The sequence below is a fragment of the Fukomys damarensis genome, unplaced genomic scaffold, assembly GCF_012274545.1.
Source record: "Fukomys damarensis isolate Sample0158 unplaced genomic scaffold, DMR_v1.0_HiC HiC_scaffold_17, whole genome shotgun sequence".
In the NCBI taxonomy this organism is placed as follows: domain Eukaryota; kingdom Metazoa; phylum Chordata; class Mammalia; order Rodentia; family Bathyergidae; genus Fukomys; species Fukomys damarensis.
In genome coordinates, this window is record NW_022900929.1 from 67,678,970 (window position 1) to 67,691,880 (window position 12,911).

Here is a 12,911-nt window from a genome sequence, read left to right on the forward strand (position 1 = left end):
ATACATACACACACACACACAAAGGATTTTTTTTACAATCTATTGATCTATCAAAATTGCTGGCAAAAATTAGATCTAGGAAATATATTCTTTAATTCTCTGGGGAACAAAAACTGTACATGAAAATTAGTATTCAGATTTGTCAAATATTTTTGTGAAAGCTTTAAAAATTCTTGAAATTGAAACACTAATTTTTATTCTAAATTAAGTATATTTACTTCACAAGGATTTAAACTAAAGGATAGTTTTATGTTATGTGAGTCCAAATATGGCCACAATACAACATAATGCTTTGAATTAAAAATAACTTCAACACTTTTGGATCTTAAGTAGAAAAAAATGTCTAAATAAACAAACAAAAATAAATGTGTTTATTCTAATTAAAACATTACTTTAATAGCAGTTAAACCAATCATATTAAGCCAAGCACAAGAAAAGACACTTACTCTTAGTAGTTAGGTCTTGTTTTGCACATTCCCCTTCTGCAATGGACACATCATCAATGGCAATATCACCTTCTATTCCAGGACCCCGAATACCTTCAAAAATGAGCTACAAATATGAATGAAACAAACCTTAATGGGAGGCTTTGATGCGCAGATCAATTTCTACTAAGAAATTTAGGAGAAAAACAAACTTGTCACTAATCTAGGATATTTTTTATTCTTGAATAGTTTTCAAAGAGTTACAAAAAATGCACTTCCTATTTCACATTATCTATTACACTGGGAAGTGGGAGGTGTAGGGGGAAGGAAAGAAGGGAAAGAAATAAATATGAGAAAAGGAAAAATGGAAAGAAAGTTTTTGTAAATAGGGAGGGGGCTTGGTGGAAGGGCAAGGGAAAGGGGAGAAATACAAGAACAGAGATGATATATTATGTAAAGGAACAAATTCCCAGTGATGAATGTCATCATATTGTGTGCCTGAAATGTACCAATAAGCTTAATGAATAAAACAAAAAAAAACTCACCTTGTTAAACAAAGCCAATAATTGTATCAATGTATGACATTAGTCTTTCACATCAAAATCTGCATTGGTTTCACTAAATTTCGCAAAACTAAATGTAAATGATTAATATGATAAAACAACTGCAAATCCTCTCACTTTCAGTTTTCAGGAGTAATGAAAAGTTTTACTAGAGGAGTACTCTCTTTGAAATATATTGCCTCAAATTCTCTCCAAACATTTCTCATAATACTAGTTTTCCTGAGCCATTTTAAGTCTTGGATCAGTACTGGGTTCTTTACCACACTATTATGCCTATTAAAATCTAGAACAAAGGTTTGTACTTTCAGAAGTACTTTGATCTTTTGCAAAGAGATTGAAAAGATTCCTCATGTTCCCTATGTTGACCTTATCATTTTCCCATATGATTTTACTTTTCTGTTCTATTTTTAAAACTTGAATATATTTCTCAGTTTATTTTGAAAGTCTATGGCATAGTCTTTGAATTTCCAGTATCTACAAGCACAGAAGTTTAAAGTCTGAGTATTTAAAGAATAAATGAATTGACTCTAACTGCCTTTATTACTAAATCCTGCATATAATGATAAGCATAATTGGAAACCTTTTAAAATTGAATTTTTAAGGAAGTAAGATTCTTTTAGAATTTTCCCTATAGTCTCCCTAATAGGGAAAATGGATATAATAAAAACGTATGATATGCATATACCAAAATAGCACATAGAAATCCAATATTTTGTAAAATTGATATGCATTAATAAAACATGAAAAATAATACTTTTAATATTAAAAGGTGATCTATTAATTTAGTCTTTTATATTAGGATGTTTTAAACAAAATATCTTTTTGGCCTTTCCAAAAAAAAATATCAATAAGAACTCTTTCAAACATCAAATTGACATGTGAATAACATTTCTGGATTTATTTCATTACAATAAATGTGTGTGCTTATTTTTATCAGCACCAAGAGTTTTGTTTTTGTAGCTCCTTAAAGGCACATTTGAAGTGACCTTCAGAGGGCTTAATTTAGTTTTGAAACAAAACTAAAACTAAACCAAACCATCCATTTTTCTTTGATGTGCAATCATTTTATCAATGAAAGTCTCCAACTAGTAAGCAAAAGGCATTTGTTTGCAATTTTCGCCCGAGTCCCTGTCCTCAGTTTAGATGTAGTACAGAAGACTTAATTTTCACAATTTGATAGAAGAAGACATTTTGAGCAGTTTTTATTAATAAATACAATTTTTATAGATTTTCCTGTATATAGTCCTTTATTGAAATAAACACGTTAATAAGATTGTCCAAAACCACCTTCTTGAAAAAAAACCTCAAATATCTTTCCCCACAAGGACGAAATACAATGACCCGCCAGAGTTTTAATATGGAGAATCAAGCTGGTAGTTCATGAATTCCTAGCCCTTGGGCAGAGTGACAATGGAGGACTATTTTGGTGCCTGGAAATAACTATATGCTTTGGATCTAGGGTGGAATCTGGGGAGATATTAGGAAATGGCCTTTAGAAACAATTTTTCAGTCTTTTTAGGTGCACTTTGCTTTTTAAATATAGGGCCCTTACCTGATACGAATCAATATTACGGTAAACCAACAGTTTTACTACCCACATCTTTGCTTCACCTATGAGATGCTGCTGACCGCTGTCTTCTGAAGGTGCTAACACGAATGAAACATTACCTTGCAAAGAAACCTAGAACCTATTAGGATCTTATGTACTATTATAGTTTTTCACACCAGAGAAACTATTCGGTATACCTAAAATGTACCAATAAACTCAATAAGAAGAAAGAAACCTAGACCCCTAAGACTCGTCCTGTATACGCCTGTTCCATAAAATCAAATGTTTTCCCCTTTTGCTGCAAGACTAATACCTTGTTACTGAGTAAACTTGGTTTATCCCAGGTGTAAGTCTCTCACTATTTGGAGGCATTTTAAATGAGTGGATGGATTGGAATGTAGAGTTCTGCCTGCCAGTCTTTTTAATTTTGGAGTGAAGGAGAGATGAGAATGAAATTTTGGTAGAGTGATGCTTAAACCTCCCCAATTAGCCAGAATTTAAATTTAAAAGGAGGTAGTGGGAGGTGGGAAGGGAAAGAACAGAAACGTTGCTCATGGAGTGTGGTACAGGATTGGTAATGTATCCAAGGGAGAGATAAGAGGATCAAATTCTCATATGCTGCATTTTGGGGCTGGGGGGTGAGGTAAGGTGAAGGGTCTAGCAGAATAAGTTAAATCACCTGTGCTTTCAACCACTTGAAATTTACACACTTAAAGCTGAAGCCAGAATGTTTTCACTGGCAAAGACGCTGGAGACGCAAAGAGGATTGACAGTAGGATTTACCTTACCTATATGAAGATGAAGTTATGCAGTTGAATTCTTATTTAAAGTACAGAATTATGTCTAGCATAGTGAGCCCTAGTTACCCGCAGGCGGGAGACACTATAAAATGGTGGAAAAAAGATCAAAACTAAATTTTATAAAATCATTCCTGAACTTTTCACAGCTGTTTCGTCCCGTAAGCCATGTTTTAATTAGAATGCTCTCGCTATTGCTCAAAGCACTTTAAAACTTCTGTCACAATCTTTAAAGTCTGCATTTCTGTTAATGACCTTTTTCTTTATTTCTTCCAGGCTCCCCATGCAGCTGGGTCAAAATCACAAAGGGGGAATCTCTGCTCGTGCTAAAGACCTAAGTCCTGAAGCAGGAAGCTGTAAAGAGCAGCCAGTTCTGTGGTCCCGGTGAGAGAAGAGGGAGCAGATCGGGGCATGGATTTTCTGTGGCAATTCAGCGCTCAGCGTGCATGTTACTTATCTGCTGTGTGTCCACTTGGGTGTGCCGTTTACAACAGACTCATAAATGACTTCCGAACTAAGACCGAGGGACACTGATTGACATTGTGAGGCAAATTACAGAAGTGAAGTGTTTAGATATTGAATGTAGAGAATGTGCCTTAGCCAAACTTCTGCACATCTTTATAAAACTAAATCTTTGCTGACAAATATTTCTCAAAAATATGAAAAGCTGCAACAGTGCATTAAAGCATGATGTATTTCAACATGAAAGATGTGATCCGTATTCAGTGAAAAAATCTGAATCATGTTCACTTTGAGAAAAGCTCTCATTTAAACAGTTAAATTATATCATTTTTAGGAAGTTTCACCGTGATTCCGCCTGCTATGCATTACATGGCTAAAACTATGTTTCTCTCCTCTGCTGTACTTTTGAAATGTGTTTGGTTAAATTGACTTGAAAAAGGAATTACCTGATACCTAGGAAGAAGATGTTGAAGTTTATTTTTCCTAAAAGATGAAGAAATTATGCAAATTCTTTCCCCACATGATCACATTGATATTATTTAAAATGGCTTTCATTAATTTAAGTGACAAGTTTAAGATGTAAATGTTTTCACAGAATGTGCATGTAATTCGGCAAACAATATGCAAGAAATACTTCATAATAAGAAAATGAACTCTTGGTGTATAAATTCAAATAGAGATTAAAATTATATGGACTCCTGTATTAAAATTATGCCACATCAGCCAGGCACGGTGGCGAACACTTATAATCCTAGCACCTGGGAGGCTGAAGCAGGAGGATTGCTGTGAGTTGAGACCAGCCTGGGCTACATAGTGAGTTCCAGGTCAGTTTCAACTACGTAGTGAGACCCTGTCTCAAAAAACAAAACAAAACAAAAATTATGCCCCACGAAATTATTTCAATTAATTACTATTAAAAGTTTCTTGTAAACATTATCATTAAACCATATAATGTCCATACAAAGACATGGATAGATGACGCTATTAAAACTTGTATTCAAATGTAATTTCTCAGCAAGAGAAGAAACTCTACATGCAGTGACAGTAAGCAAAAGTAGTTTAGAAACTCAAAGAATACAGTGCCCTCTTATGATCTACTTCAGCATCAACGGTGCTTTCTGCAAATGTTCACGACGTTTTTGCTTACTGACAAGGGATAAACTGCTGGGCAAAATGCAACAGCATAAGAATGCAGTTTAAGAATTCAGTATGCAGATCACTTTGAAAAACAAGATAGGAATAAATGTGAAAAGAGGTGTTCGCATTAATAATGTTACCTTTATTTTATTATTGGATCGGCCAAACACTGAATTATCCTCAGCCATTATAAAAGAGATTCTAAGGGACAATACAATAGATTTCCTTGGGAATACTGCCTCAAATATTAACAGTGAGTCTGACTTTACAAGACTGCCAGTTTAATTTGCTGGATAAAAGCCAACTGTTTGTTGAAGCTTCTAATCTGAAATAATGAATGAGATTTTGACTTTTGGCAAAGAAAATAAAGAAATACACTACATTGCGAGGTGCAGATGGAAAATGTTTTCAATGGATAATTCTGGAGTCATATGATTGCCCTAGAATCCAGGTTAGAATGTCACATAGGTAACTACATGAGCATGTAATGTCTCACAATGATTGCCATATTTTCTAGACTATTATCATTTTTAGTTAGAACATAAAGCCATGATGTAATGAAAACTTTATTTTTTCTAGTCGCTATTTAATGCCAACTATTTGTGTCTTGTTCTGAAAACTTATTTCCAGATCTTTAAGCGAGGGTATAAAAGAACTCCAAGAATCCCTTTCACCCAAATAGAAAAATTATAAATGATATTTTTTGTATTATAATGTCTCATTATACTTTATCACTGGAAAATATTTGGAATATATCTCAGAAGGAGTAAAACATTAAAGAGGATGGTTAGCTATTTTCCTAGGTACAGGGCATAAACATATAAATAACATTATAATGCTAATCCTATTGTAACTGCTTTTTGTTGTTGTTGTTGTTGTTGTTGTTGTTTTTGTTTTCTTTTTGAGACAGGGTCTCACTATGTAGTTGAGACTGACCTGGAACTCACTATGTAGCCCAGGCTGGTCTCAGCAATCCTCCTGTCTCAGCCTCCCGAGTGCTGGGATTAAACGTGTGTACCACCATGCCCAGTTTGTAACTGCTTTTTGAAAAAGTTTGTCATAATACTTCCAAACACCGCAAAAATACATCCATCACAAGTACTGACAATGCAAAATTAATTCTAGAAAAACCTCCCAAAGAAATTTCAGTAGAATAAAACTTTTGTTTGCCCTACACAATAATTTTACTTTTACTTAGGCAAACTGAGCCTAGTCAAACGAAGGACTTTGTAAGTGGTTATTTTTTATTTTTTAAAATTTTTTTGGTACCAGGGATCAAACTTGGGCCCTTGCATTTGCAAGGCAGGCACCAGAAACACTGAGCTAAATCCCCAGCCCAAGTGGTTATTTTTCAAATGGCATATAGATCAAATTAATTAATAGGTTTAATAATAAAGATCCTAATAAGATTACTGACATTGTGAAATGGGAAGAAAGGGGCTAAAAGTGTAGGGAAGGTGGGATGGGTAGGGGAAGGGTAATAACGGAAAAGAAAAAAATGTGAGATAATGAAAAGATGGAAATAAAGTGTTTGTAAAGGGGGAGGGGAGGAAGAGGTGAAGGGAGGGCAGGGACAAAGGGAAAAAATGAGAACCAAGACCTGTCATGTAAAGGTACAAGATCCCAACAATGAATGTAACCGTACTGTATCCCTAAAATGTACTAATAAACTCAATTAAAGCTGAAAAAAATTAATTTATAGGCATACAACACAAACAAAATAAGCACTGGTGAAACCGAAGTTCCAACTCACTATACCCTATTTGAAATTCTAAAAGGTCAGATATATGCCTTCAACTTGGTAGAAGTCGATGGAATCAACATAAAAACTGGTAGAAAATGTGAGTAGAGGAGGCAAAGCTGAGAATGCAAGTGGAATGCAATCGTCAACATAGACACTAGAGAAGAAAGAATTACAGAAGGGTGTGGGGAGAGAGCCCTTATTATAGACTCACCTAACAAAGCTTAGAAGCAAAACTTAAAATGATCAGACATTTCCAAGTGTAACTTACCAACGTCTGCACAAAATATTTCAGAATATTCACAAAAACACAAAGATGTGTAGCACCTATCAAAGGGAATTTACAATGTGTGCAAACCAAACAAATTACCAGATTTGCCAAAAGGAATAATAATACATACAGAGAAGAATAATTAATCATGGAAACCCAACAAGAGCTGATACAGATGTTAGCATTACTAGATAATGATATCAAACAGAAATTATAACTGGATTTCATATGCTTAAAACATTAACTGAGATTAGATTTTTTTCACATGAGAAATTTTGCGTACACTCAATTGAATTTGTAGAGATGAGAATGATGGCTAAAGCAAAAAATACACTGAATAGAATTAAAGACAAATTTGATGGTACAGAAAAAGTAATTAGTATAAAGACAGCCTGGAAACTACTTAAACCTAAAGATAAATGGAACAGAATAAAAATAGAAAAAAAAATCAATGAAATGTATAACACCTTCAAGGATCTTTGTATACATGCAACTAAAGTCTTCAAAGGAGAGGAGAGGAAGCAAGGTATTTCAAGAAACGTTAGGCACAAAATTGTCAAATTTTATTAAAACTAGAAACCCAGAGACCCAAGAAGTTCAATGAACCTCAAACACATAAAAAATGAAAAAATATCATAATCTATCTAAAGCAGGAATAAAGTGAAAAGCTTCAAAGCAACTAGAGACAAAAATGACATAATATACAGAATAAAAATACAAGTGCATCCACATATTTACACTTGGAAACAATACAAATAAGAAAAATGGAATAATATCTTTAAAAGTCTGAAAAACGAGGCTAGAATGCTATACTGAGAGCATTTTTTTTTTCAAAAAGTGAAGGCAAAACAGAAGTTTTCTAAATACAAAAACTGAAAAGACTTCATCTTTCACGGATCCACACTTCCATAAGTGTTAAAGATAGTCCTTTAATGCAAATAAAATTAATACCAAACAAAATATGGACTTTTCATCTGCAAAGGCATAGAGCACCAGAAATGGTAACTACCTTGAGAAGCAGCTATAAAAAAACAAAAAACAAAAAAGCATGGATTTCCAGACTAGAATGTGAAGACAGACATGTTCTTTAAGGTTGGGGCCACTGTGGATCAAGTTTAATTCATTTGAGACTTCCGATACCTGTCTTTTTATGAATTTAGTATGTAAATCTCTCAGGTTACAGAAAGCATTACTTGTCATAAACTGTAAAATCTTTCTGCTCTGAAATACATTGACCGCTTCCTGGTAATGAAAGATCCATCCCTTCTTGAACCTCCTCTTTTTAACCAATAATTCCAGGAGCCAGATGCTATGTCCTAAGATTACAGATCATAAACAATAACTCATCATTCTTGGAACTGACACTCTTTGTTTCTTTCCTTTGTGAAACCCTCTTCAGTATATTCAGGAGCCATCTCCTGTGGTATTCTCCCTGATGTACCTGGGATAATTCACCTGATTCCCTTGCAAACATAATTTAAAACAAAATTATAAAAATCTTTAAATATGCTGGTGTGGAAATATAACAGAAGAATCGTCACTTGAGTAAATCATGCAATAATTTGATATCTGCTTGTAGATAATTCTGTTAGTTATGATCAGTGAAGTGAGTTCAGTTAAGATGTGGACTTTTCTTGTACAACTTTCTCAATGGTGGACACTTAGTGTCCACTTGGATTATCTGTAGCATAAACTGATACAGCTGAAGCCATCTTAAGTTTATCAATTACGACCTGCACACTCGTTATTGGATCTGATCTACTCTGCAATTTGAGATCCATTATCTTTAAATTTCATGGATATCTAGATTTTTTTTTTTTAAACTCTCAAATGTACTACTCCAGGGCTGGGGCAGTAGCTCAGCAATAGAGTGTTTGCAAGCACTTACAAGCATGGTGCTCTCTGTTTAATTCCTAGTAACACAAAAATAAAAATATAAAGTAAAAATATACTTAGGATTAGACTCCTGTTTCACAGTTTACGTCAGGGATTGCTTAGGGTTCCGCATAGGCCTCTCTTTTATTCAATTTTTCATACATATATTTTGCCTTGTTAATACCATTTTTTAATGTACAGTGGTACCTTGGATCATGAACTTAATTAGTTCCATGTTCGTGAATCGAAGTATTATTGTATAGAATTTACTTTGCCATTCTGGGGATTGATCCCAGGGCCTTCTCACTGCTACATTCCCAGTTATATTTATTTTTTATTCTGAAATGGAATGTCCCTAAGTTGGTGAGTTGTACCAGATGGGCTGGAACTTGAAATCCTCTTGTCTCAGCCTCTAGTGTGCTGGGAGTTTAAGAGCTTAAGCATGCAACTCCACGCCCTGCTGACATCAACCATTCTTACAGTTTTACGTAACACATATAATCTGATGACTCTCAAAAATGTATTTCCACAAGACTTCAGGGGAATACATACAATAATCTCTTGCATGTCTTTAAAACGTTTCACAGACATTTTATAATAACATGTCCAAAATACAGGTGGCCATATTAGTCCCTGAGTCTCAGCTCTTTTCCTCTTGTGTTACTGAAGGTAAATGTATTGCAGAAGCACTACTTTCTCCTTGGAAAATTCTTAGAGACATTCACGTCCACCTCCAAATTTCCTTACCAAAAAAAACCCCCAAAAAACCAAAAAAAATAGTTCTTGTACTTTTTACATATCTCTTGGAATCGTCCCCTTGTCTATATACCGGCTCTCTAGTTCCTCCTTTCAATATCTTTTATAAGGATTTTATAAAGGTACCTTGACTGAATCTGCTCACCTCACTTTCCCGCTTTCCCTCCTTGAACAGTTGTTTCATGCAACAAATTGAATGATGTAAACGCCATGTCATCCCTTGAGTAAAACATCTTAATGACTCCACATTGCCCAGATTCCTTAGTTTCTTAAACATATCTCTCACCTGTCTTTGATTTATTTGTAGCACTCCAGATAAACAACTTTCTGTGTCTCTGGCGAATTCTGTGGTTTATAGCCTTTGATGCCTTTCTTTACTCAGCACTGCCCTGGAAGGTTAATGCCAACCCTCTCTCTGCTTTGTAAGTTCTCTCCTCAGTTTCACCCTCTTCAATAATCTTTTGGGGCCTCTCCTCCCTATTCTCTTTGCTTATTAGATGTGTTTATAGTAATATTTCTATTACTACAATGATCACAGTATGTAACTTCTATTTTTAGATGTGTATTTCTGCCAATCTAAGTAAACGATCATTTTTTTTTTTTAACTCCTGATGTCTACTAACATGCTTGGCATATAGTAGGAGCTCAGAAAACATTCTTAAATTTTGCCTGTTGGAGTAAATGATTGTCCTGAAGCCCTGAATGCATGTTTATTTAACCGATGTAAATGTCAACCAAGGATTATCTGAAAGGGACCATTAATATTTCTCTCTTAAATTCTTGTATGTGTAATTGATTTAAAATTTTTGATTTGGAGAGGGTGTCAGGCAGGATGCAAAAGTATAAATAGACTATCAACATTTTAGACAGGTAGGTTCTTTCATGCCAACACAGGTACGTGTACTTTAATATCAAGCATACATTTATCAGTAATAATTTGAAGTTCTGCCTTCTCGGTTTATTTTAGTTTAATGGTGTGTTGCCACAGATTCAATTTCCAGTGGTGTTGTTCCTCACGGAAACAAAATGATTGGTTGTCTTCCTAGAGTCATATGATTTGAGCTGCTATTATGTATTTGTAGATAAGTAGCTAGTCTTGTTCCCTTATTTTTTATTACTGAGAAGGAGTGTGTGCACTTTATTATCTTGATTAGACTTAGAAGTTCAATCTCCAAAGCAATTACAACTTAACAGGTTGTATCACAGGACAACCCTCCTATTAAAAATTGGGCATACCTGGAGCAGTCACTGATTTTCTATACACTTACGACCTGGGCCATGAAATGCATCCATTGAATCACTAGTAGAAAAACCATTCAGCACTATAATGCTATAATTTAGTGCATAAAATGGAATTGAATACTACAAAATAGGGAAGAGAACTATGTAACACACACACAGATATTAAGTTTAATAGCTCTTTCACTACGTTTCAGAGAAATTAATAGTATTTATATGTGTTGAGTATCTATACATGAATATACAGATACACACATATATAACATGTGCATATGTTTATATAATTTCAAAATCACTAAAATTGTATTATTAACTCCACTGAAATAGTTTTGTGGCCTACTGTCTTTATCTATGATGGACACAGTTATATTTATCAAAACTTCTATGAGATCTTTATGGCTAACTCTCATATACAAACTAAGCCTTAGCTCCTTCTATGAAACAAAATTACTTGTTTAAAGATATTTCACTTGCCCATCGAAGTAATAAATGAATGAAATATCATTAGCTCAAAAAGACATGTTTTGTTAAAAGTAAAATATATAAAGTTCTGTAAAGTACAATTCAAATAGATAAATTGAGAATGGATTACCCAGTTCCATTATTATAAAAATCTACATAATTTTTCTTCAGGGACTAAAATATATGCATGTGATTTTATATAAATGAGTTAGAGTTCCTCCAGGAAAATTAACTGAACTTTGAGATAATATACAAAAGTACTTCTTGGCAGATGTTAATTAATAATGGAAATGGGCATTTCTCTTTGTAAGAGAGATTTCGGAACTACAGAGAAAGTCAACCAAGTGATTTGCATGATATTCACATCATAGAAGTCTTTAGCACTCATATTTTACTGCTTGCTTACGATTCACCTTTAATGCATGCTCACACCCAGCAATCTCTGAGCAGAAGTGACCTCTTTTCTTACCTGAAATGAAGTAATGGGATATATATTGACGTGAGCCTCATGCCATCGTTGTCCTTTATTCCCACTTGAAGACCACAGTGGATTCTCTATTGTTGTTTGCCCTTTTAAACGCAGATATACATTTAAAACACCTAAAAATAACAACGAAATCTTTATTTTGTGTATTTTTCTCCATTTCTGTTTCTCCCTGACAAGAAACACTTCAGACATTTTAAAATAAAATGTTGCAGAGTATTCTAGGGCTCATCTTTTCTCCTATCATGCTTTTTCACAACACGATCCAATGATACACACGTAGTAGTTCTCAGAACCTGTGTCACCTTATGTTGTAAAAAGGAATTTTCAGGGGCAATCAAGGACTTTGAGATGGAATGACCCTTCTTTTGTGATTGAGTTCTAAGTGCAATCATACAGATAAAATAGATGAAGGAAAGACTTCATATAGGAGGGAAAGCTGTGTCGGGGAAGAAGTAACCTGCTTTTGAGGCTAGAACCAGTGTCCACAAGTCAAAGGAATCCAGGCAGCCCTAAGAAGTGGATTTTCCCCTAGAGCCTTCAGAAGGAAATAACCCTGTCTTGATTTCAGCCTCATGATTCTTTTTTTTTCAGCTTTAATTGAGCTTATTGGTACATCTTAGGGATACAGTACAGTTACATTCATTGTTGGGATCTTGTACCTCTACATGACAAGTCTTGATTGTCATGATTCTTACTTCGAATTTATTTCTACTGTTATGGGAGAATATATTTTTTGCAGTTTTAAGACACACACTATGCACTCATTTGCTATAGCAACAATGGAAAATAACAGTAGCATGTGGTCATGTGCTAACTGGCTCGGTCAGAATTTGATCCCAATTGTTTTGCCCAAATTTATCCCTGAGTGCCGTTTTTGTTGTTGTTGTTGGCGGTGGTGGTAGATTACAGAGGCAACCAAGTTCCCGTCCTGTGACTAGTCTGTGAACTGAATCAGTCACTAAGAGAGAAACTGGATGTAGAATGCACATTACAATGTTCAGAACAAGGGCATGGCATAGGAAAGCCCAGCTTAATCACTTTGCTCTTATTTGCATAACTCTTACTCTCGGTATTGTATTGTATAACAGAATATAAAACTACAGCACTGTACAGTGCAGAACAACCAGCAAAAATTACAGCACTGTGC

The 12,911-nt window shown here is 34.5% G+C and overlaps 1 protein-coding gene across 3 annotated transcripts in view; it reads right to left on the minus strand.

The window, feature by feature from the left end:
* Window positions 1-12,911, minus strand: part of Mdga2 (MAM domain containing glycosylphosphatidylinositol anchor 2) — a 736,020-nt gene that overhangs the window by 16,068 nt on the left and 707,041 nt on the right. For all 3 annotated transcript variants that reach the window (XR_781932.3, XM_010632607.3, XM_010632608.3), the window contains 2 exons: window positions 11,747-11,877; window positions 447-552 (listed from right to left, as the gene is read on the minus strand). Coding sequence is in view for 2 of the 3 variants with exons in the window: in XM_010632607.3 (XP_010630909.1) it covers window positions 447-552; window positions 11,747-11,877 (237 nt within the window). In the remaining variant the exon portion in view is untranslated. The remainder of the gene's footprint in view (window positions 1-446; window positions 553-11,746; window positions 11,878-12,911) is intronic.